This window comes from Opisthocomus hoazin, chromosome 9 (genome assembly GCF_030867145.1).
Source record: "Opisthocomus hoazin isolate bOpiHoa1 chromosome 9, bOpiHoa1.hap1, whole genome shotgun sequence".
Lineage (NCBI taxonomy): Eukaryota > Metazoa > Chordata > Aves > Opisthocomiformes > Opisthocomidae > Opisthocomus > Opisthocomus hoazin.
Window position 1 is genome coordinate 29050287 of NC_134422.1, and position 23628 is coordinate 29073914.

Here is a 23628-nt window from a genome sequence, read left to right on the forward strand (position 1 = left end):
TTGAAAGTACATGAAGAACATCCTTAATTGTTTTTTTTCTCATCCTACAAAATATACTGCAAACTTATAGAATTTTTTTTTTTAGCTCTCTTTACTGATTAGTATGTAGTTAACTTTTAAAGAATGAAAAATCTTTGGTTTTATCTGTATTATCTTAATTTGCTTCTGAAATATGCTTGTCCTTGTGCAGGCGTCACTCTCCCTATCGTACATTGGAGCCAGTACGTCCTCCAGTGGTACCAAATGACTACGTGCCTAGCCCAACACGCAATATGGCTCCCTCACAGCAGAGCCCTGTTAGAACAGCTTCTGTGAATCAGAGGAATCGCACATACAGGTATTCAGTGTAGTCCTGTACAAAGTGGGTTAGTATTGTATAAGCATATGGACAAAAAATGCTATAATAAATATCAGATCCTTCTGCACTTCTACAGCAAAGCTTGCTAATTCATGACATGGACTAGGAACATCATTTGGCATGACAAGAACGTGCTCTAATAAAACCAGAACAGTGAATCATGTTAAGATTGTTCACTTCATCCCCCAGTCACTTTAGTGCTATCAGTTACAAGACTTAATGAATTACTAAAATTGTGAAGTCTTTCAAGTAGGTACATCATGATATTATTTTACAAAATGCTTACAAAACTAGGAAAAGACTTTGTATGTGACTTCTACACGTTGAAGGACTGCATAGTATGCTTATAGGTCACATTTTTGTTTGCACAGTCTTTCATGTTCATAGATGGAATAGCTGAAAAAGAGCATTGTATTTTAAGGATACTGATAACTTCAAACACAGAATAAAGCTGAACTGTGTTACTAAAGGTTCTGCAGAAGGCTAGCCTTTTCTCTAGGATAATAATAGTTTCATGATGTGAGAGGTCTAAATACGTCCCTTGAAATCTTTACTTTTTAAACATCAGGATGGCTAAACAGATGGGCTTAAAATGTAAGAAAATCTGACTTTTACTTTACTATATTACAATTTCCAGATTTCAGTAGTCTGATGTGAAAGCATATAAATCAGAGTCTAAATAGTCTATGCATTTTATAAGTTATAGGAAAAAGGTCTGTATTTGCTCAGTAGGAGTTGTAACAATATTGGAGTAATATGCTGTGGAACAAGGTTCTGGGAGTGTTTCATTTTTGGGCGAGAACTTAAAAACCTGTTGTGTTGTGATCAAAGTGAAGAGTTTTAGGAACACTAAGCTTCATGTAGGCTTATATCATCCTCGTTTCTTTCTTTGGTTCCCTGTTACTTCTCTGAATTAGTAAGGTGCTCCATGAGCGATCTTACGTCTCAGCATGCACGGCAGCATATTCATACCCTGGGTTATTTTGGTTTCTTACAGCAGCAGTGGGAGTAGCGGAGGAAGCCACCCAAGTAGTCGGAGCAGCAGTCGAGAGAACAGTGGAAGTGGAAGTGTGGGTGTTCCTATTGCTGTTCCCACACCATCTCCTCCCAGCGTCTATCCAGGTAAATGGAAACTTGCTGTTCCCCTTTCTGACTCAGCATTAAGCTTTAACACGTGCAAGTCTCCTAAACACAGTGCGGAGTAAACCCCAAGAGAAGTCTCAAAGGTTGTTATCCAGAAATATGCAAGCCTTGAAAATTGCTTGCTGTTGATAGTATGAGCTTGAATCAAGTACTGTCTTTTCTGGGAGTGCCTGATGTGCTCTAATGCTTCTTTTATGTATCAATTTATCATGATTTTTTGCCTGGCTGCCTGCATGTGACTAGGTAGGACACAACAGCCGTTTCAGTGGGCTGGCAGAAACTTTTCCATTGTCCTTCTAAGCAAATAAATATTTTTTCATTGCCTGTTCATGCAGATACATAGAAGCACGCTTTCAGAAAATGAGATGGAATGAGGCAGGCTCAGAGTAGACCTTTAGTACATTAATGCAAGCCTGAGTTGTCACAAAAAGACACTTTTTCAGTGTAATCACCCCAGTCTTTCCAGAAATGGGAAGTGATATTAGCGCTCCTCCTTCCTTTGCTCAGCCCTCTCAGTGAGGAAGAGCGCGTAGTTGGCTTGCAGCGTGGTCTGAAACGCACGATGCTTCTGAACCAAAGAACGCGAAAGTTTTGGCTTTCCTCCTGTGTCTGTGTTACAATTCGTACAACAGCTGAAGGCAGCCGTGCTACAGATAGAAGCGTAAATAACAGGGAGTAAAGACGTCTTTCAAAAGTAACGGCTTGCAGTGAGCAGCTCTGGGTTTTTCCCTTCAGAGCTGGAAGCGGAGCATTTGCCTGACCCGCCCTTACCGGCTGTGCAGGAAGGAGCCTTCCTCGCGCAGCGTCCGTGTCCTCTCTCCTCCCGCCTCCCGGCGGACCGCGCGTCTAACCAGCAGCTAACACCGGGGCGCGGGAGGCTTTCTCTGACCCTCGCTAACGAACCGCCTTATTAACCCCCTCTCCCTCCTCTCTCCGCTCAGCCCCCGCCGGCCCGGCCGGCGCCTCTCCCCTCCCCGCCGCCTCCGCTCCTGCCCCCGCTCCTCCCGCCTCCGCCCCCGCCGCCGCCGCCGCCCCCGACGCTGCTGCCGCGGGCGCGGGGGCTCCGCCCCTCGCTGACGGCTTCGCCTCGCCGCCCCCCCACGCCGTTCCCGCCGCAGGTGAGTGTCCGCTCCGCCGCCGGGCGGGGCTCTGCGTGCGCCAGCGCTGCCGAACGGAGGGAGAGCGCCCGCCGGGAGGGCGGCGGTGGCCGCGGGCAGCCCCCGCTGTGCTGGCTTCGCGAGCAGCGATCGGCTCGTGGGGTTGCGTTCCTGTCGTTACCGATGTTAGTTCATTAGTTACTAGTTGTGATTTTATTGCGGCCTGGATACTGCTCATCTCGTGGAATAATCGGGTTTGGGGGGAGCCAGCACTGATGGTTCTGGGTCTGATTTGTTCTCTTTCAGTAATGGAATAAAAGTGCGTGTAGCAAAGTGTAATTTATATCACTTGTCTCTTCAGTGCTTTCAAATGATGAGTCGCCTTTCAATGAACTGATAAAAAGGGCAATTTTTTTGTGTTCACCGTCAGGTAAAATACAAGTTTTTGTTATGCAGAACAGTACTAAACCCTTTAGGTTTAGTAGGTGGTACTTATGGTGTATATTGCAACTTGCTTTTTTGTTAATGCTAATGAAATCACCCTACATTTTGCATTTTCTCATATGCTGAAGTTGCAGCATATATAGTACTTACTAACCACAACACTTCTCTGCATCAGCTTTTGATGAGGAGTTGCACCTGCGTTGTAAAGGTCTCCTTTAGACTGCCAGTTTCATACATAGCTACCTACACGCTTTGTTACTTTTCATTGCAGCGGAGGCTGGTCACAGTGGTGTGAATCGGTTTGTGCGTTTATTAGTGTTGATCTCGCTTGGTAAAACTTCACCAGGTGCCTGAAGCATTCTTGAAATTGTGTTTAGTTTAAGGTCTTGTGGCTCATATAAAATTAGAAAATCCTAAACACTAGAATCCGTGACTATGACTAGAAGCTTCCAAGCTGTGATTTTGGTGCCAGATGATCCTGATGTTGAAACTACTTTCATGTTTAGAAGATGAACTGTGTCATAAGGGGCCTCAATCGGTTTTCCCTTTTTGATGCACTCAGTTCTTAAGCCATATTGCTTCTGTATTTTTGACAAGTCAAAATCAAGCAGAGATTAATATTTTAATGGCTATAAAGTCACATTCACAATTCCCTAAGAGAAGTGTAAGGTTTTTTAAGATCTTGTGTTTCCCTGTACTGTTAGTTAGGTTGCTAGCATGGCTTCTCTGAAATAAGGATTTGAAGAGACTGGATAATTTACTGCTTATGAGGTTATAGTTTTGGTTCTTAAGGATCTCCCTGTTGCTTCTCTCCTCCCTTCTTTCCAATCACCACCAATATCTACGATTGCATTAAGTAACAAGGAGACAGACACATTGGAAAGAGCTATTAGCAAAAATGTGAAAAAGCCTGTATACTAGATGGATTGCTTCTTAACTGTTCTTCTTCCTCATCTGTAAAAAGTGCATTTTTTAGAATGTACACATCTGTACAAAGCAGGAGGAATGTGAATCTCTAGTTTCGTGCTTTTGCTCTTAAAGGCAAGTAACAGCAAGCAGTTTGCACTTTATTTACTCACCTAGTGTGAAGTACTGCAAAACAATCAAAACATAGTGGAGAGCAATGCAGATTTTTAAAAAATTGGACATTCATTTGTTCTGTTTCCCTATTTACTTCCCTGCATGCATATCTCCTCAACCACAGTGACCACCCCTTCTTCCCTGGTTTTCTTGTAAACTCTGAAATTTACCTCTAGCACAAATGGTGGAGGCAGAATGGTTAGGGAGGGTAATAACCCATATGGGTATAATAAATCCAGTTTACTGTTATATACAGTATATAAGCCGGAGAACTTTATGCGAGCACAGAAGATAGCTTCATGGTCTTGCTTTGTTTATTGCTTGCTTAGTTTCAGGGTCAGTTACTTTGATACAGGAAATGATTAAAATGGAGAACAAGTTTTTAAGGAGTTGTTTCAATTGACAGCTCCCTGAAAGAGTCTTTGAGTATGATTTCATTTGTTCCATCCTTCAAGCAGTTTCTAACATTCTGTTCTCCCCAGGTGATTCTCTGCGTATTTCCTGAACAGCGCTGCGGTAGATGGTACTGTCTTTTTCAGTTGTAGAAAGTAACAGCTGTGAATCTTGGAAATGGCATACAGTTAGTTGGTGTGTGTATGTTGCTTAATCGCTGGACTGTGAACTGTGAAGGTTATTTTTTTGCAGGTTTATAAATAACTAAATTTTCAAGAAGTTTTTATTATACATTATATAAAATGGATAACCAGGCATTATTTTCTTTCGTTTTGAAGCTTTGTAACTTAGACACCTTTGTCCTTTCATACTGGTTTCTGCGAGCAGTGCTGAGTACAGGCAGCTGGGAGAGTTGTTTTTTGTGTTGCTGTTGAGATATCCAGTGTCCTGCCAGCCTGGCAGCTGAACTGGCTGACTGCTCCTAGGATGCAGGCTGGCTTAAAAAAACCAAAATCCTTTCCAAGCCTTTGAGTCTTGAGTGCGGATATAAAAAAGGCAGACACCATTCTTCTCTTTGCTAACAATTTCTCTTTCTATCCATTTCTCTTTCTAACCTAGGTCACCCAGTTCAGTTCTACAGCATGAACAGGCCTGCATCTCGACACACCCCCCCAACAATAGGGGGATCTTTGCCATATCGGCGTCCTCCTTCGATCACATCACAGACAAGCCTTCAGAACCAGATGAACGGAGGACCATTTTATAACCAGAACCCAGGTAGGAAAGTTTTTCTGCTCTGTTGAATTCAACACAGTGGTGAATGGAGTGGCATTCAGATCTCTGAAATCTTATGTTCTGTCCCCATTGCAGATCTTGCAGTTAGTCTCAGGTAGCTTCCAGTGTGTTGCTGGTAGCCATGCTAAAGCTGCAGTCCAAGCACAGAGTGTTCAGCTTCCCTTATGGCAAGCAGCTTGAAACAATACTGGCTTTCTTGCCACATGAATTAGTTTTAATCTCACTGTCCCTGTTAGACAAGCTTTAATCTTTTACTACACCGTGTGTCGTGTATCTTTTTTGGTGTGGAATGAGTATTTGATTTTGCACTAGAACACTGATTCTTCATTAATCAGTCTTTTATGCTTTTTCCTTCTGATTAATGGACAGTTCAAGAAATTGCACTTGTTATACAAGGCATTAGACACCTTAGAGACATGAGTGGTGTTTGGTATTGGATGCAAGGGAGCTCTGTCATCTGCTAAGTCCACAGGTGATGTTATTTTAATCAGAGAATCATAGAGTGGTTTGGAAGGGACCTTATAGACCATCTGGTTCCAACCCCCTGCCATGGGCAGGGACACCTTCCACCAGACCAGAGTTCTCAAAGCCTCATCCAACGTGGCCTTGAACACTTCCAGGGAGAGGGCAGCCGCAGCTTCTCTGGGAAACCTGTGCCAGTGCCTCACCACCCTCAGAGTAAAGCACTTCTTTCCATATCCAATCTAAATCTACCCTCTTTCAGTTTAAAGCCATTACCCCTTGTCCTATCACTCCAAGTTCTTGTAAAAAGTCCCTCTCCAGCTTTCTTGTAAGCCCCCTTTAATTATTGGAAGGCTGCAATAACGTCTTCCCGCAGCCTTCTCTTCTCTAGGCTGAACAGTCCAAACTCTCTCAGCTTTTCCTCACAGGAGAGGTGCTCCAGCCCTCTCTGATCATTGTTGTGTCCCTCCTCTGGCCCTGCTCCAACAGCTCCATGTCTCTCTTGTGCTGAGGGCTCCAGAGCTGGACGGAGGACTCCAGGTGGGCTCTCACCAGAGCAGAGCGGAGGGGCAGAATCCCCTCCCTCACCCTGCTAGCCACGCTGCTTCTGATGCAGCCCAGGATGCGGCTGGCCTTTGTGTGCACATTGTCGGGTCATGTTCAGCTTCTTCTCATCAACCAGCACCCACAAGTCCTTCTCAGCAGGGCTACTCTCAATCCGTTCTCCACTCATCTTATATTTGGGTTTGGGATTGCTTCAACCCATGTCCAGGACCTAATACTTGGCCTCATGAGGTTTGCACAGGCCCACCTCTCAAACCTGTCAAGGTCCTTCTGGATGCCATCCCTTCCTCCAGTGTGCTGACCACACCACACAGCTTGGTGTCATTGGCAAACTTGCTGAGGATGTGCTCAATCCCACTGTCCCCGTCACTGACAAAGATGTTAAACAGCACTGGTCCCCTCACTGATCCCTGAGGAACACCACTCGTCACTGGTCTCCACCTGAACATCAAGCCATTGACTGCAGTTCTTTGAGTGTGACCATTGGTCCATCCATCAAATACATGTCTTTAGTGACAAGGATGTCACGCGTGACAGTGTGAAATGCTTTGCTCCAGTCCAGGTGGGACCATGAATGATGTGTCTTAAAAAGCAGGGTGAGATACCAACAAGGAGTGGCATGTCCTGTGTGTCAGGCAGAGTGCAGTAGCCTTTTATTAAAGGAGTCTTTTTCCCTATGCTTCTGATGTAACATGAAGGTTTTGATACCAGAGTAGAGGAGACTTTATTTTGACAAAGCTCCAGAAAGATGCAGGGGACTTACTGAAGGTTCCTTGTTAGGCAATGCCCTCTTACCAGCAAGACTGAATGTTGACTTGCAGCCACTACAGTGTGTTTATGTTTTGTGGTTGTTGTCATGGTGGTTTTTGGTGTGTTTTTTATTAATTGAACACTGAACTTGGAACTAGGCCAAGTGCTGGAATCTGCATTTAATAGATTTGAACAGGTTCAAATATTACTGCTTGTGAGCTACCCTGCAAAGAGATGTGTGTGCTAAATGTGAGAAGGACATTTATGAATGTCCTTCTGGGGACAGGGTTGTGGAGGAGCTTGTATAACTAAATTGCAGCCCAGTTGCCTGAAATATGTGGTGTTTGTTAAGCACGTTATATGCATATTGAAAGCTGGAGGGGAACAGGCAAGAAGGAAATGGTAATAGCAATAAAAGAAACCTTTCAGGGTTACCTTGGCAGTAAAGAGGGTTTTCAGTATATCCAAAGAGTTTCTGACAACGGTTGCGCATTTCTGCTTTAGCGAAGGGAGAATTCTCTGCAAGCTGCCATTGCATTGTTAATAGGTAATCATAGAAGATGCCAAATAGACTTTAAGTAAGTTACATAACCACAGTTCAGTCTGTGTACCCAAAAAGATGATGATGATTAAGATAATTACTTACTTGAGATGTAAATCACAAACAAAATACTTCAATTATACTGGCATACTTGATACAACATAAATAAGCACTTGTAGTAAGAGACTTTTTTAAATACACCTAGCAGAATACAGAATTTAGTAGCTTTGCGGTTATACTAAACCAAGTTTTTTTTGGCCTGTACCTTGAAAGGAGAAGATGCTCAAGCATGCATAATTGATGAAGACCCTAAGAATGGAGGGACTGCTGTGTCTGTAAGGAGCGGGGTTAGTAGTGACAGGACAGGGGCCGCAATTGCTTCTCAGCATTCCTGAAGAGGGGGAGAAAATGCAAACTTCAGAGGTGAAAAAGAGACTGTGCAACAGGCAGAGGAGTGTGCCAGCTGTAGCTTGTTCTTCTTTGCAGGCTGTTTGGCAACAAAGCAGTACATTTTTTTCACTTCCATTTTTTAGTATGGCGGCCCTGTTCTTTTGAATGACACTTGTAAAATAATTTCTCCACTTCATGGTGAGACCTTTTTAACAACTGAAAAGAAAATATTAAGAAATGCGGACCCTGAATGATCCCAGCATGTCTGTCCCAAAGCCACTCTTGCCAGCTGTGCCACCTAACAAGTGTTTGAACTTTGCAGCCTTAGATACCAATATCTAAGCAGTATAGAGCTCAGCACAGGCTAAAAACCCCGTGGAAGAAACGGCGCAAGTCCTGAGGTGACGGTCTGCACTGCACACTGTTGTATGGCGGAATTCTTCCCAGGCTGAAGCAATCTAGTGGAAGGTGCTCTTGAGCATTTCTGAATTAATTCACAGCAACTGTATAGATGAACTCTTACTCTACCAATGGTCTGTATGGAAGGAGGCTGTGAGGGAACATTTAAGCTGGTGTTCTTCTCATCTTTTGAGGCGGCAGAGATACAGTAAAGTTCTTCTGATGCACTTTATAAACAAAGTCATTATTAATAAATATTTATCAGCTCCTAAAGGTCAAAACTAGCTTAGAGTCATTATATGTCATATAGAGACAGTATAATATGATAGTTGCTGCACTGTGCATAGACTGAAGCACAAACAAAATGGTTAAGATAAACACGGAATGATGTCAGCTAGTGTAAGCTTCACCATTTTGATTAAACTACACAACCCAAACTAAGGGATTTTTTTTTGTATTTGCTTGGAGTGCTTGTGTAGAGTGGTTTATTTTTCTGTCTGGAAAGCCTCATTATTTCTTTCAGAGAAATATAGATAGCACATGAACAAAGTACACTGAAGGGACCTAGGCAGCTGAAGCTAGTCTCATATGATAGATATGAATTGTATGAATCTGTATGACATTGAACAGAGGAGACATTTTGAAACTGAATATTTTTGTAGCATATAGAATTAAAAAGGCAAGGAATGCTGAATTCATGAATATTACTGCATTTCAATGGGACTTCAAGATTCCTTTTCTTGCTTTGAAAAAATGCAAGCCCAAATTTGTTTCCAGCTACTGTGGTTACACTTGAAGGAGTAAATACTCTCAGAAGTCACATCATTCAAGTCAAAGAAGCTGTAATTACAAATGTATTTCATTTTTTCTGAAGAAATATCAATTAAATGGTGAGATAATTGAGCTTGCTTTCTATGGAGGTACAAGGATATTTTTACATCAGAAAGGATGGTTGCTCTATTGTTTTTTTTTTTGTTTGGGGTTTGTGGTTGTGAAAGGAATGTGAATTTGAGTGACAGAAGAAATTCAGAGCACTTCAGATAATAGTTACTGAAATAAGCAAACAGAAGAAATTTTGAGACATAAATTTTAAATGCCCTGGAGTTCTTCTCATTTGCTATGATGATGCGAATTAGTTCTGAAAAATACTACATCATATCTGACAGTTTTCTTACTGGCTCTGGAATTAATCTGAAATTTATTTAGTTCTGTTCTGCAAGCTAAATAAATGTACTGGTACATGAATTGTAGACCTCTTTCCCTCATTCATTTGGACATGACTAAATGTTTTTATATGCCACTACTAACAAAATTATTTAGTTTTGCTTTCCTGAGGTGTGCTTTCTGAAAAATAATCTTGTAACTTGCTTAAAGAATATTACTGCATTACTCTTGCAAAGTGATACTAAAACTAGATAAAATTAGTTAACTATTTTTTTTAATTTAACTAGATAACTGAAACTTTCATTCCTGGCTTAAACCCCAGTTCAGCAGCAGCACAGTGCAGTTTATTCTGCCAGTAAGGTCAGAAGTCCCGTGTTTTCCAAGTATGCTCAGTTCTCAAAGATGTCTTTTTCTGTTTTGTCTAAAATAACTATCTTATTTGGTAGGGGTTTTTTGGCCTGCATCTTGGAGACAACTGGTTGTATCTGTTTTCATTACTAAGGATTCTTGGATGCTGTTACAGAAGTCACCTCTATAAATATCAATTCAATCTGAAAGGTGGAGGATTATGTCAAGAGAGTCCTTTTGATATATTTGTTAGTTAGGTCTGTTCATAAAGAAATATACTTCAGCATGGATTCTTAACCTTATGGAAAAGGGTTGGGTTGGAAATTTTAAAAAGAGAGAAATCTCCTTGAAGTAAGGATTAGGAATATGCTTAAACCACCTGAGCCATTTTTCTTTGAATGTCAGCCTTTTGTCCCAGGTCCTTGGCAGATTGCTACACTGTCTGAGTGGTGATGATGTCTACTTTCCTGTTTGCTGCTTTGTTGTGTGTCTAACTGAATGCTTCTCTCTTTTTAATTTCTGTGGCAGCATCCCTTGCTCCTCCTCCCCCCTCCATCCTACAGGTAACTCCACAGTTACCGCTAATGGGATTTGTGGCCAGAGTTCAAGAAAACAGTAAGTTTGCTGCTCCGTTGTGCTGTGATTTATTACTGGATGTGGCTTTTGTTCTGAGTGGATGGAAGATTTGTCTGTATATAGTCAGAATTCTGCCTTCACTACTGCCTCTGCAAGTTTGTCTGAAATTGTGAAGGGAGGGAAGAGGAAACAATTTTATTGGAGGAACCTGATCCTGCCTTCTCTGAATGTTATTGTGTCTAGTGTATTTCCACAAGTGCTAACTATTGGTGCAACTAAATGGGATAGGGAGTGATACTTCAGCCTGCTACTATGGTTCTAGAGACGTTTTCATAGTTATACTACTGCTTATTTTCAGTTTCAGATACTCCTCCCCCACCACCACCTGTGGATGAGACAGTGTTTGATGAATCTCCACCTCCACCCCCACCTCCAGAGGATTACGAGGAGGAGGAAGCAGCTGTGGTGGAGTACAGTGATCCATATGCTGAGGAGGACCCTCCTTGGGCACCAAGGACCTACTTAGAAAAGGGTAGGTTTAGAGCTGGTAGAGATCATAGAATGCTTTGGGTTGGAAGGGACCTTTAAAGCTCATCTAGCCCAACACCCCTGCAGTGAGCAGAGACATCTTCAACTAGACCAGGTCGCTCAGAGCCCCGTCCAACCTGGCCTTGAATGTTTCCAGGGATGGGGCATCTACCACCTCTCTGGGAAACCTGTGGCAGTGTTTCACCACCCTCACTGTAAAAAATTTCTTCCTTATATCCAGTCTGCAACAGGCCCTGCGAAAAAGTTGTCCCCATCTTTCCTTTGAGGGGGAACAAAAAAGTAAAAAATAACATGGAAGGGGCACTTTCTGCCAAGTCCAGCCCAAAGGAAATATTACTGTTCCTGAAGGAGATGGAGGAATATGTGGAAGGCTTTTTGCTATTCCCCCACCCTCCGTCTTGCTGGTGTGTTTAGTGCAAGGAGTATCCAGGCTTTGCTGACAAGCTGAGACCATTTGTCAAACAAAGTGGCTGACGTACAGGGTGTTTCCATGACTTGCTTTATCTTTTGACCTTTCCGTACCCCTGATTGACAGTAAGTGTCGCTATTATTCTGTTGAGCACACAGACTTGGTGTTTGATTAAAAGCTTGCTTCAGCTTACTTGTGTCAGGGAAGCTTATTTCCATGAGGGAGAATAGGGAATAGAGGGATCTCATATACAAAGTACTCTTCTTGCTATGCAGTTGGGAGGTTATTCCTGATTATTGATGCTAGTTACCTGGCTTCACAAAACCAGGTTTTGGAGTGGAGTTCCTGGTGTTGCATTTCTTTCTTTGGGGGACGATGGCAAACTTCTTGAGGTTGGGACCAGTACATGTCACTTCATCCACTACTGGATGTGCTACATTATTTAATGAACTCCCTCCTGTCAGGCAGTTCTGAGAGTGCACAATATCTGCTCACTTTCATTGTGGTTGATGTATTTTCTGCTTGATGAAGATTGCAGGCATGTTACTTTTTGAGAGGAGAGTGAGTCTCAAGATTTTTCTCTGTATTTTTCCAGGCATAAGACACTCTTTAGCCTAATTCTACATTCGTATCACTGTTTTGTTATGTTTCTGTTATTCCTGCCACCTGGCCCTCAGCAAATCCTTAGTGGCATTTCAGCTAGGAGCAAAAGAGAAGAAAGAGCACCCTGATGCGCATTGCCTGTTCATAGTATCTCATGTGCATGCAAAGAGGGGGGAGGTGTTTGTGGGGAAGAGAAGCCACGAAATCATGTGGCACATGGCCTGGGAAAACAACTTTCTATTTGAAGAAATAATGACATTTGAATTATAGCATACTGTTCTGATCTGCTTTTTCATCTGAATTCTGTGAGGTTGTGAACTAAAATAATTTATATAGGTGCATATATATGCACAGATCTGTTCCATCTCAGCAGGCAGTCCAGGCACTTGTAGTTTGATATTTACAGGGAGAAACACGTGGGATAGCAAAACTGTAACGGGAGATAAGCTGGAGAAAGTCAGGCTTTTAGTAAGAACATTTTTCCTGTAGAAAAGCAAAAGTATACAAAACTAAACATTCTCTCATATTGATGTAGAGTCCAATGCAAAAAACATAATTTTGATCCGTATTTTGAAAACTAGATGACTAAAACATCTAAAAAGTTGGTCTGTTCTCAGAAACACCCACGAAAGTAATAAGAAATTAAAGTGCTTACAGCGTAGGAAGAATTGTTAAATAGTAGTTTTACAATACCAGAAAAAATGAGATATTGACGTAAGTGTGGATTCTGTTGTAGTTGCATGAATAGCCCTACTGATCTTCCGCCCAGGTCTTGAGATTTGACTGCTTTGCTGGAGTTGGGAGAGAAGTGCTTGGCTGTGACTTTTTTTTGTAGCAAACAAGCTTTAAAGTTAAAGAAAAGCCCCATGCTGAAAGAGGACGTTCATACTCAATGCAAATACTTAGCCTGCTGTGAACTAGTTATGCTTTGTCTTCTGCAAAAGAATTATTCCTATAGCAACTCCTTAAGTTCCTGTAAACAGTATTCCATGCCACATGATTGAAAGCGGATACAACTGATGGAAGGAAATGGCTGTTGAAACACTGTTACCCCCAATGAGTAGAGTAGCAATTCCTAGGATTTGTGCTTGTTCTTTTGGTATGACTATTCACTATTTAAGTTCATATGAAAGCATTTCTAATATGATTAGTGCAGATAACCTTTGCAGAAGTGAGAATGTAGAAGCTGGGACACCAAGAAAGGGTCAAATACAGAGGGTTGCTACGTATTGAGATGGGATTCAGTATGATGCTGTTCTGTAGAGGGGGTCATGCAGTGTGGGAGGTATATTTAACATTGAGACATGCTCTAACCTACAGCTGAGGAAGGAAGTGATAGCAGATCCATTCTGAACAGATGGAGAAACTCTTAGGTAGGATGCAGTTACTGGGGAAGTTGAACTTGGGGATGCTACCACATGGCTGTAATGGCAACAGCCAACCAGCAGCGGCCAGGAACGCACACTGGACTTTCCATTGAGCTGTGTGTCTGGGTGTGTGGCGTGAAAAGGTAGGAAAATGTCCCAGCTTTGCAAATCGGGTGAACAAAATGGGTAGCCAGAAGGAAAAATTGCCCTCATTCCACACAGAGAAAGTGTGTGGTCACCGCCATGAGGTGTCAGCTGGATAAGCAGTCTGGCCTATGTTTGTGGTCAGTTTGATGTAACAGAGTTCAGCCAAACTCTGTGTAATTGTCAGAGAACCAAAGATCACTGACTGGAATAATATCAATTTAAATGAATATTTTTCATATCTGCATTGAAATGTGTTCAGCTAGAAACTGGGAGCAGTCGTGGCTCGGTCGCACAGGGAAGGAGCCCACCTCCTGAGTCGATACTGCTGCCTCCTGGTGCAGCTGGAGCCATTTTGCAGTACTTGCTTGGGCTCCTGGTAACTCGTGGTACGTGTGACAAGCTGACAGCGTGAACTGGTGGGACTACAGACAGAAGGATTAAACAGTCCTTTAGAGAGAGGAACGTTGCTAGTACGAAAGTGACAGGCAGGAGGAAGCAAGAGTGATGTAAACACAAAACCAGGCTTCAGCTAATTTTGTGAGAGGCTTAACAAGAAGCAAATTTTCATCACAAACTTAGGTAAGAGTTTCCTATGTGTGGTCATGAAATAATGAAACCATTCAGTATCAGAAGGGACTAGAGTACACTCAAAAATGAGGAAGAAAGGAGTTGGAAGTTACTGTGATCCTTGGATTATTATTGTCAAGAGTGTGAAGAACAGCAGCACAGTGACTCTAGGAAGAAATGTTTTAAAGTGAACAGGTACAGAAGTTAAAAAGGAATTTTGAAGGACTTAATTTCAATGTATCACGTGCTCATATAATGACTTCTGGTTTTCAAGTTAAAGATTTACTCATGTCTCCACTTGTGTTTTGCTTCCTTAGAATGATATGTTTAAAACTAGTTAGAATGAGTTACTTAACAACTGTGCTGGCACAAGTGTAGAGCCAGCAACATGTGTTTTTTAAATATGCTCTGGTCAAATGATACAAATCTCCTGTTTGGGAGATTTATTTAGGAAAAAAAAATCTCTGTACATACTCTGATTCTCCATTGGGATTGATTTGTATATTTTACTTTATAATCTCTTCAGGATCCAGGTTTCTCTAGTAAATATTTGTAGCGATTCCTTTGCTCCCTCAAAAGGAAATGACCTCTTTTTCTTTAGAAAAGAATGATGAGTTTAGTAGGACACTGTGCTCATGAACACATGCTGTTAATTTTTTCACCTTGCTTTGGTTTACAGTATCTTCCCTTCTATCGTCAGTACAAGATTTTCGGATTCTGTTTCAATGTTTTTGTTTTCCATTTTGATTCAATGGCAGCACTGCACGTTTTGTTGCCAAGTGCTGAAAGCGGTGATCGGTGCTATTTGTTAAAGTATTCAGAGTCCGGCATAGCTAGTTTTCCGTATGGAACACATACTGCTAGGACTGAGAATGGAAGAACATATCAGATTGATGTCTATTTTCTGCCATTTCAGGACAGTGCTCTCTCTAATATTTGCCAGCGCTTTATCCAATTTCTTTGACTTTCCTAACAGCTTTTGTGCCTTCAGTAAAATACTCTGCAGCTGTAAGAAAAATGCCCTGATGTAGTAGGCACACATTTTGTTTCAGAGAATTGCCTTACTTCTTCCTAGCTCCAAACTGGGATTTGCCCTCCTTGTCACTGTATACCCTGGGAGTGACTTCTAGCTACTGGGACTGCACATACGCATTGTACAGATTTTACAGCTAAGGTAGATGGCAGTCTGGGATGTTAGCATTGGCTCATTCTTCCTGTGATCCGAAGAGAGGTCTTACTGCTCTCCCTCGTCCGTGTTTTCCTGCTGACTGTTAGTTGTGCAGAGGTCTGGTGTAGCACATACATCTAATACATGGATCTTGCAGTAGGTTTGAGTGGTTGTAGCCATGGGGAGTTACATCCACTTCCTCGTGTCATTCCACACCAAAAGTTTATCATACATTTGTAAACTTTTCCTATGGTGGGTCTGGAAATTGTAGGGATAGAAGAGTTAAAGTAGTCCCGGCTCTCGTGCTTCAAAGTCTGAGCTCTGATGAAAGGGGTTGGAAGAAGCTGCCCCTCTCAGCAGGTCATTCTGCACACACAGAGGTGCCGCAGTGCAGTTCTCTGAGATTGCCTTGAATGTGGAGAACTTTGTACAAGGTAGGTTGATCTTCCTCCTCCTCCCTGTACGTCTCCTAACAGTCACGCTCTGTTCTTTCCTAGTGGTGGCGATCTATGACTACACGAAGGACAAAGAAGATGAGCTCTCATTTCAGGAAGGTGCCATCATTTATGTCATCAAGAAAAATGATGACGGCTGGTATGAGGGGGTCATGAATGGCGTCACGGGGCTCTTCCCAGGGAACTATGTGGAGTCAATCATGCATTACTCGGAGTGAAGACTAGAGGACAGAACACTGCATCTCCTGCTGCAGGAGCTGTCAGGGCTTCCCAGATCTCCACCAGCCTCTGGGGGCCCATCCAGTATAACTGAATGAAGGATAATTGTAACAACCACTCTTTTGGTTTTATTTCTTTTTTTCCCCCTCATTATAAAACAATAGTGATTTGTTTGAACAAATGGCTCTTCTGGCTGCCAGCAGAGGCTATCCTGAACCGTCTGATGTTGAATTTAGCTGACCCATTCATATGTAACAAACTCATTGAGTAGCTGATGCTTCACTCGAATTCTGACTTCTGACAGGCTTTGGGATCTGTCTCAGGAATCCTGTGTGCCCTCGTGGTCCTACCCTTGGCAGCAGCACCTGGCGCTTGGGATGTCCTGGATGCTTGCGGTGAAGGGTTACTGGCCAGTGGACGTCCCTCCTGTTTCTACACTACACTCCGTGCAGCTGGAAGAACAGTCGTGTGCTAGCAAACACTGGGATTTCTGCACAGAGCTCTTCCTGTAACTGACTGCCAGATAGCTGGGCACCTCTTTAGCGTAAACACTTCTGCAGCTGCTCTGCACACGTAGGCTGACACAGGGGCACACGGAGCTGGCGTTCAGTCACTCACCTTTCAGTTTAGACAATTAAGGTGGCTGCAGCCCAGAGGACCCCCACCCCATTTCCTCATCTTCTGAATGCCACAGATTTGTTTTGTGTTCTGCACTGATGTAAATGTGCTCCTCTCCGCAGCGAGCTACTCACCACGGGTGCTGTCGGTTTAAACAGAACGCACAGCTGCCGTTGACGGTGGAGGCAAAACAAAGTTTACAGGTCCTCCTGGGGTCAGAGGATAAACTCTAGGGGCTGTGATCTGAGGTTCAAATCTACTCACGCCTGCTTGCACTAGAGAAACTTACCCCCAACTTCAGTCTTGTGCACAATATTACCATAAAATCCAATCAGGTATTGTAAATTGGCTATTTTGTACTTGATGACTAGATTTGCATATGTACTGTGAGAGCCCTGTGCAGAGGCAGGACAAACGGCAATTGTCGTCTTCGTGTCTGTTGCCAAAATCTCTTCAGTGGAAGTAAAAAGGGCTGTTGTGTGTACTGGTTTCCCATGGAAATCCAAGCAGTAACTAGTAGTAGTCCTAGCTCTTCCCCCAGCCCTCTCCATTGTTTATTATAACGAAATAGATATTTTGAGCTGTACTGGTGGATCTGGGGTGGAGTAATACCAAGTGAAGGCTCTGTAGCCCCTTGTGTTGATAGTTTGCTTTTTCATCTAGTCTCGGTCAAAATGCTGCTCAGTGATTCTGCCTAGCAGATCAGTGTAAGGCGGTGGCTGTACTATTCTGCCCTTAGGAAGGACTAACTGTGATCTTTGGGTAAGCCTCCTGTTGTGGTCCTGTTAGCCTGGAGATTGAGCTGACTGCTGTACCATGAGAGCCTCCTGGGCCAGGGCATCTTGGTGAACAACCTGAGTGTCACCTGGCCAAATTCCAGCTGGTACCAGCAGCAGCTTGTCGAAGGCGAGACAGTTCTGCAGGTGTCTCTGAGACCTGTGTGTAAAACAGAGCAGCGCACAAGAGAGCGCTGCCAGGGCTGGGTTTGTGATGGTGTTGGCCACGATACAGCTAGTTGACCCAGTCCCCTTGCTTGGTAATTAGTGCAATATCAGGATGGAGGTGTGGGCCTGGTGCACACCTGGGCAGGGAGGCACCATGGGTGCTCAGGGGGAAAGAAAGAGGAAACAAACAGGGGAGGTGTGTTTGTGGGGCATGGATGGATGTGATCACCTGCTGTGAGCTTGCAGAAGACTGCGGTAACTCCTGTGACAGTGCGTGAGGAGCTAGTTTGGTTGAAGCCTACAGGAGGTACAACTTTGAAGAAACTGGTGAGAAGATGGAGGTTGCTTTCTCCCCTGCTGAATTGACAGCCGTGTAGCCAAGACACTGTTGTCTTCTTTCTGAAAGCTGACGGTGTTATTGTTTGGGATGAGTGTTAGCCAAAAGAGATACCCTTCTGCCTTCCTGTGTGAAAACTTGTGTCTTGCAGGAAGACTAACAGAAGCCACCATGTTCAGTTCCCTCAGCCCATCCTTTCGCTGGGAGCAAGCCTGGAAATGCCAGCTGCGCAGTCACTGGAATGACTGTTTGTAGTGGCATAGGGCAGGACTACTTTTTGCGCAGCAAGGTGGTGGGTGCAGCCTGGCTAGCGGCCCTGGTGACTGACCAGCGGTACTGCACAAGCCTTTGGTGCTCACAGGGGGGCTGTGTTTTCCCGGCCTGTTGGAGCTTTCCTGGTTTCCCTTGCCCTGGTTGCATTCATGGTAAAGACTGAGCACACGGTGCTGAAATGCATCAAGTTATGGCCCTTAGTGAGTTTGTAAATGAGAGCTGAACCTGATCTCCTTCTATGACCAGGTGACCCGCCTAGTGGATGAAGGAGAGGCTGTGGATGTTGTCTACCTGGACTTTCGTAAGGCCTTTGACACTGTTCCCCACAGCATCCTCCTGGAGAAACTGGCTGCCCATGGTTTGGATGGGTGTACTCTTCACTGGATAAAGAACTGGCTGAATGGCCGAGCGCAGAGAGTGGTGGTGAATGGAATTAAATCCCGCTGGTGGCCGGTCACGAGTGGTGTCCCTCAGGGCTCAGTTTTGGGTCTGGTCTTGTTTAATATCTTTATCAGTGATCTGGATGAGGGGATTGAATGCTCCCTCAGAAAGAGGTATGACACCAAGTTGGGCAGCAGTGTCGGTCTGCTTGAGCGTAGGAAGGCTCTGCAGACGGATGTGGACAGGCTGGATCGATGGGCCGAGGCCAACTCTTTGAGTTTCATCAAGGCCAAATGTCGGGTCCTGCACTATGGTCACAGCAACCCCATGCAACGCTACAGGCTTGGGGGGGAGTGGCTGGAAAGCTGCCTGGTGGAAAAGGACCTTGGGGTGCTGGTCGACAGCCAGCTGAACATGAGCCAGCAGTGTGCCCAGGTGGCCAAGAAGGCCAACGGCATCCTGGCTTGGATCAGGAATAGTGTGGCCAGCAGGAGTAGGGAGGTGATCGTTCCCCTGTACTCGGCGCTGGTGAGGCTGCACCTTGAGCACTGTGTTCAGCTTTGGGTACCTCACTACAAGAAGGACATTGAGGTGCTGGAGCGTGTCCAGAGCAGGGCAATGAGGCTGGTGAGGGGTCTGGAGAACAAGTCTTAGGAGGAGCGGCAGAGGGAGCTGGGGCTGTTTAGTCTGGAGAAGAGGAGGCTGAGGGGGGGGACCTTATTGGTCTCTGCAACTGCCTGAAAGGAGGTTGTAGTGAGGCAGGTGTTGGTCTCTTCTCCCAAGTAACTAGTGATAGGACGAGAGGCAATGGCCTCAAATTGCATCAGGGGAGGTTTAGATTGGATATTAGGAAAATATTTTTTACTGGAAGAGTGGTCAGGCATTGGAACAGGCTGCCCAGGGAGGTGGTGGAGTCCCCATCCCTGGAGGCGTTCAAAAAACATGCAGATGTGGCACTTCAGGACATGGTTTAGTAGGCATGGTGGTGTTGGGTGGATGGTTGGACTTGATGATCTTAGAGGTCTTTTCCAACCTATGATTCTATGATTCTCTCTCCCTGTGCACCCGTGCTCCAGCTGGGAGGTCACGCGTTAGTGAAATCTGTATAAGAGCACATGCTTGAATACTTCTGACAGGTGGGCGGTGATAATGTGGTGCTTCCACCATGTGTGATTGATGCACCCCCCTGTCCTTAGCCTTCATTCAGGTGGTTGGTCATCTTGCACATTTTCTGTCTTGTGAGAGCAGAGTGGTGTGAACGCTGGGATGTGCTGAATGCTTGCTGGAGCTCAGCATGGAAGATGAGGCTGCAAAACCTTGGAAGTGGAATGTGTGAAGCTCCTGAAAGAACTGGCTCTGGTGTGATGGGCCAGGGGTTAGTCTGGTCCCTTGCTGAGAGCATATGGAATTGTTTATCCTGCAGGAGCTGCTGTGGATGGAATTTTTGGGTCACCTCCTGCTGGTTTTATGCTTTATTATGCAGTACTAATGTAAAGAAATCTGTTGAGTTTTATGCATATTTTTTATTTTGTACAGATTTTAATTCTGTGGATTGTTTGGGGATGATGCTATGTAATGGTCATAGACCAGGCCAAGGTAAACAGGCTTTGTATATTAATGTTACATAGATTGCATGTGAGCAAAGTCAGTGAGGGTTGTGTTTCCAGTTTTGTCCCTTGTACTTCTCCTCCTCCAAAACCTTCTCCCCCGCCCCTTTTTAATTTACACATTTACTTTAAAAGGGGATGGAGAACGGAGGGCGGGGGAGAAACACCTCAGTATTTCAAACGGGTGCAGAACATCTCTGCCCTGAGTCCTGCCGCCGCAGCTGAAGGTGCTCAGCACCACCCGCTGTCGCATCAGAAGTGGGTGTACATGCAGGAGAGAGGTGGGGGCAGGAGATGCTCCAGAGGAGCCCAAAGGGTCTGATGCAGCCAAATGCATGTGCTTCTCCCCTCGTGAGAGCTGCCGCGGCGCACAGCAGTCGGCCGGCAGCCCCGGCCCTGCGCTCTGCTGTGCTGTGTCAGATTCCTGCCTTGCTCTGGGGACAGAGCTGTCCGCTGCAGCTGCCTCTCCGCCGTGGGCCTGCTGGAGAGCGGCTCTGTCCCCACATACTGCCCAAGCAGGTTATTTTGGTGCCTTCATTCCAGCCTGAGAGAGATGGCCGAGGTTGCATGTTGTCTCACCTATATTTTTTTTTCCACCTCCCTCTTTTCTCTTTTGCTCCCTCCTTCCCGCCATGATGGAGTCATGTTCTTTGTTTCTCTCCCCGGCGATCGCAGCAGAGGGCTGAGAGGGGCAGGCGAGGCAAGCAGCACCTTCTGTGCTGGAGCACCCCGATGGTGTGCCCATGCCCACTGTCTGGAGTGGGCACCAGGGAGCTGAGGCAATGCCTGGAGACTCGCTGGCCTGACGGGTGAGACGCGGGCGGGCAGCGAGGTGCTGAGGAGCCACTGCTCTCACGGGAGGCCACGGGGTGCGGCAGAGCCACGGGGCTGAGGGCAGATCTTGGTGGGTGTTACCAGCAGCTGATGCCGTGTTCCTTGGCCTTGATGTGTCCTTGCACTTGGTGAGAAGAGGAACAAGTTCAATGGGTTGTTCCTGAAAGCGGTTGGAGATTGCTGCTGGTTTGAACCACAGCTCCCCACAGTACCATTGGGCGCCTGGAAGGCTTAGACCCGCTAGTTCTTGCTAGAGCAGTTTGTTTTCCTTTCACAGCTCCTGGGCATTTTCTTTCTTTGCTGCTGAGGGTTCTTGGTGACAGCCAAAGTTGACATTTGCAGGGATGCAGCTTCTGAAAGGTGGCACTTTTCTCTGGCGTGTTTCAGTTTCTCATGAGCAGAAAGTGAGGCGGCAGGAGGGCTGGTGCTCCTGTGGTGGCAGAGGGTGGGCTGCCTGCCCGGGCTGCGCGCCTGCCCGTGACGCCAGGGGCAGGAGGGCTGCGCGCTGACGCAAACGGTAGAGCTTCTGTGGCCTGTCCCCCCGGCGCTTGATGGCGACTTCGTGCTGCGCCCTTCCCAGCCAGCTCCGCCACATCCTAGCAGGTGCTGCAGAGCTGCCTCTGCTGGAAATGAGCGCTCTTTTTATTAGTTCTGTCTCTGGGCTTCAGGCATAAAGCAAAAGCAAAACTTCCATGTTTTCCTTTCTGGAAAGGATGGGACTTTATGCAAGTTAGTAAAGTGGGAGCATTTACAGGGCTTCTCCTCCCAGAGGTGGGACAGGCCACCCTGCGAAAGAAACGGCAGCTGTGTTCTCGGCAGGGCAGCTTGTTGGGACACTGCTGGAAAGGCCATGGTGCCGTGCCTCCTCCTGGGAGCAGTACTTGCGTTGGGAGCATGGAGTCACTGATGGAGCACTGCGGCATTGCAGGGAGCATTGCAAACCCCACGCAGAGACATCAGTTCCTGCGCTGGCAACAGTGGCAGGAGAAGTGTACAGCACTATTGCGTTCCCTAAGGCCTGTCTTCACAGCCCTCATCTCTAGCGCAGATGGTGGTGTACGCTGAGCACCAGCAGGCAGGTGATGGGCTAGCGCTTATGGGGTGCCACGGGCAAGAATTTGCTGCGCTTACCGGTGCATTCACCTTCCTCACCTTTTGGCATCTCTCAGAGACACTGCCGCATTGTGTGGATAAAGTGGTATTACACAGAGGTCAGACCAGTGCAAGAGGGGCACACTCTGTGGTTGGGCTGCCCCCCAGGAGCTGAAGTCAGTGTGTAGTAACAGTCCTGTTGATCTGCTTTTGATTTTGAAACTGCCAGAATAGCGAGACCCCCACCTCCTGTCCATGGGAGGGCTGCTGAAAGCTTGATGCAGCGAAGATTTGCCAACTGCTGTTACAAAGACTAATTCACAGACCTAATTCACATGGTTGCTGCTGCTTTCATTCAAAAAAACCCACCTGTGTTTGTGCAATCTCCTGCCCCTGCAGGAAGTGTTTTTTTTTCTTTGGTACTCCAAACATATTAATTTTATTAGCACCTTTGCTTATTACAAGAAGTATTACAGAACAGTAAAGTCAGCAGCAGCCTGTCCCCAGCATCCTGCTGAGCACCAGCGTGGTGACTGCTGAAATGTGTGCAGTACCTTTGCTCCCGTTTCTCTTAAAACCTCAGAAGAATCCTACCACTGTTGACTGAGGAGGAAGAGCTGTGTACAAATTCATTTCCATTACAGCGCCTTGCTAAAGTGCTGACACGTCTGAGATTTTTTTGTAAAGAACAAGTGCTTCTTTTCACATTTGAAAAAGTGTCTTTTGCAACTTGCATGGACAAGTAGTTTCTATGAATTCTCTGGAAATGTCAGTGTCTAACATGGATTTTGTCCATGCACTTTTTCTGCAAGCAGATCCCCCACCCCCACCCTGTTTGCGGTCAGAGGAGAAGCAGCACGCTGTGCTTTTGCTGCTGGCACTGCCGACGCAGTGGAGGAGTGCAGAGCCCACTGTCAGTGACCAAGCCTGCAGGACTCTGGGGAGCTGTGCGCCGCCAGTAACGTTTTATTGTGTGTGCCATTTGAACCACCTTCCAGTGAGTGCAAAACCCAATTTTTAAATTTTTTTAATTGTACTTGGAATTAACTGTTGCTGTGTACTAAACCCTCTTGTTACGAGCCCTAAATAAAAAGAACAAAGCACACACCCTGTGTTCCGTGAGCGTGCCCTGCTGCATCACGTTCCTTGACTTTGGCTACAGCCTGTCCAACACGGCGAGGACAGGGCCAGTTGCGCCTGCGGGAGCCCCGTCCCAGAGCAGCTCTGAGCACAGCACTACCCACAGCAAAGGCACCATCACCACTGGTGCAGCGCCTCAAATCTCTCAAATCAGTGGTGCGGGGCCAGCCTGCAAGCACACCCCAGGAGGGGGCGAGCCGAGCTGAACCCCCTCCGCAGCAGCACTTCCCAGCCGTCGGCTGTGCAGGACCCTGCCTGCCTGAGGGAGGAGGCAGATGGAAAAGGTGAGCCTTCACACTGGGTCCTCGTTAGACTGGTGTGCACCGTGTGACTGGTACAGCCAGCTCTGACCCACGGGAAAGGACTGTGCAAAGGAACAAAAAGCAGTTTTATGGAGAGTGAGCATATAAATGG

General features: G+C 45.6%; 1 protein-coding gene across 8 annotated transcripts in view; it reads left to right on the top strand.

Annotated features, from left to right (window-relative positions):
* ABI2 (abl interactor 2) overlaps nucleotides 1-23179 on the top strand; it is an 80042-nt gene extending 56863 nt beyond the window's left edge. For 2 of the 8 annotated variants that reach the window (XM_075429650.1, XM_075429651.1), the window contains 7 exons: nucleotides 191-337; nucleotides 1356-1480; nucleotides 2443-2619; nucleotides 5134-5292; nucleotides 10457-10543; nucleotides 10863-11036; nucleotides 15812-23179. In XM_075429650.1, coding sequence (XP_075285765.1) covers nucleotides 191-337; nucleotides 1356-1480; nucleotides 2443-2619; nucleotides 5134-5292; nucleotides 10457-10543; nucleotides 10863-11036; nucleotides 15812-15987 — 1045 coding nt within the window. In that variant the 3' untranslated portion in view covers nucleotides 15988-23179. The remainder of the gene's footprint in view (nucleotides 1-190; nucleotides 338-1355; nucleotides 1481-2442; nucleotides 2620-5133; nucleotides 5293-10456; nucleotides 10544-10862; nucleotides 11037-15811) is intronic. The other 6 variants (XM_075429653.1, XM_075429652.1, XM_075429655.1 and 3 more) reach the window with 3 other exon arrangements.
* Nucleotides 23180-23628: the final 449 nt, after the last annotated feature.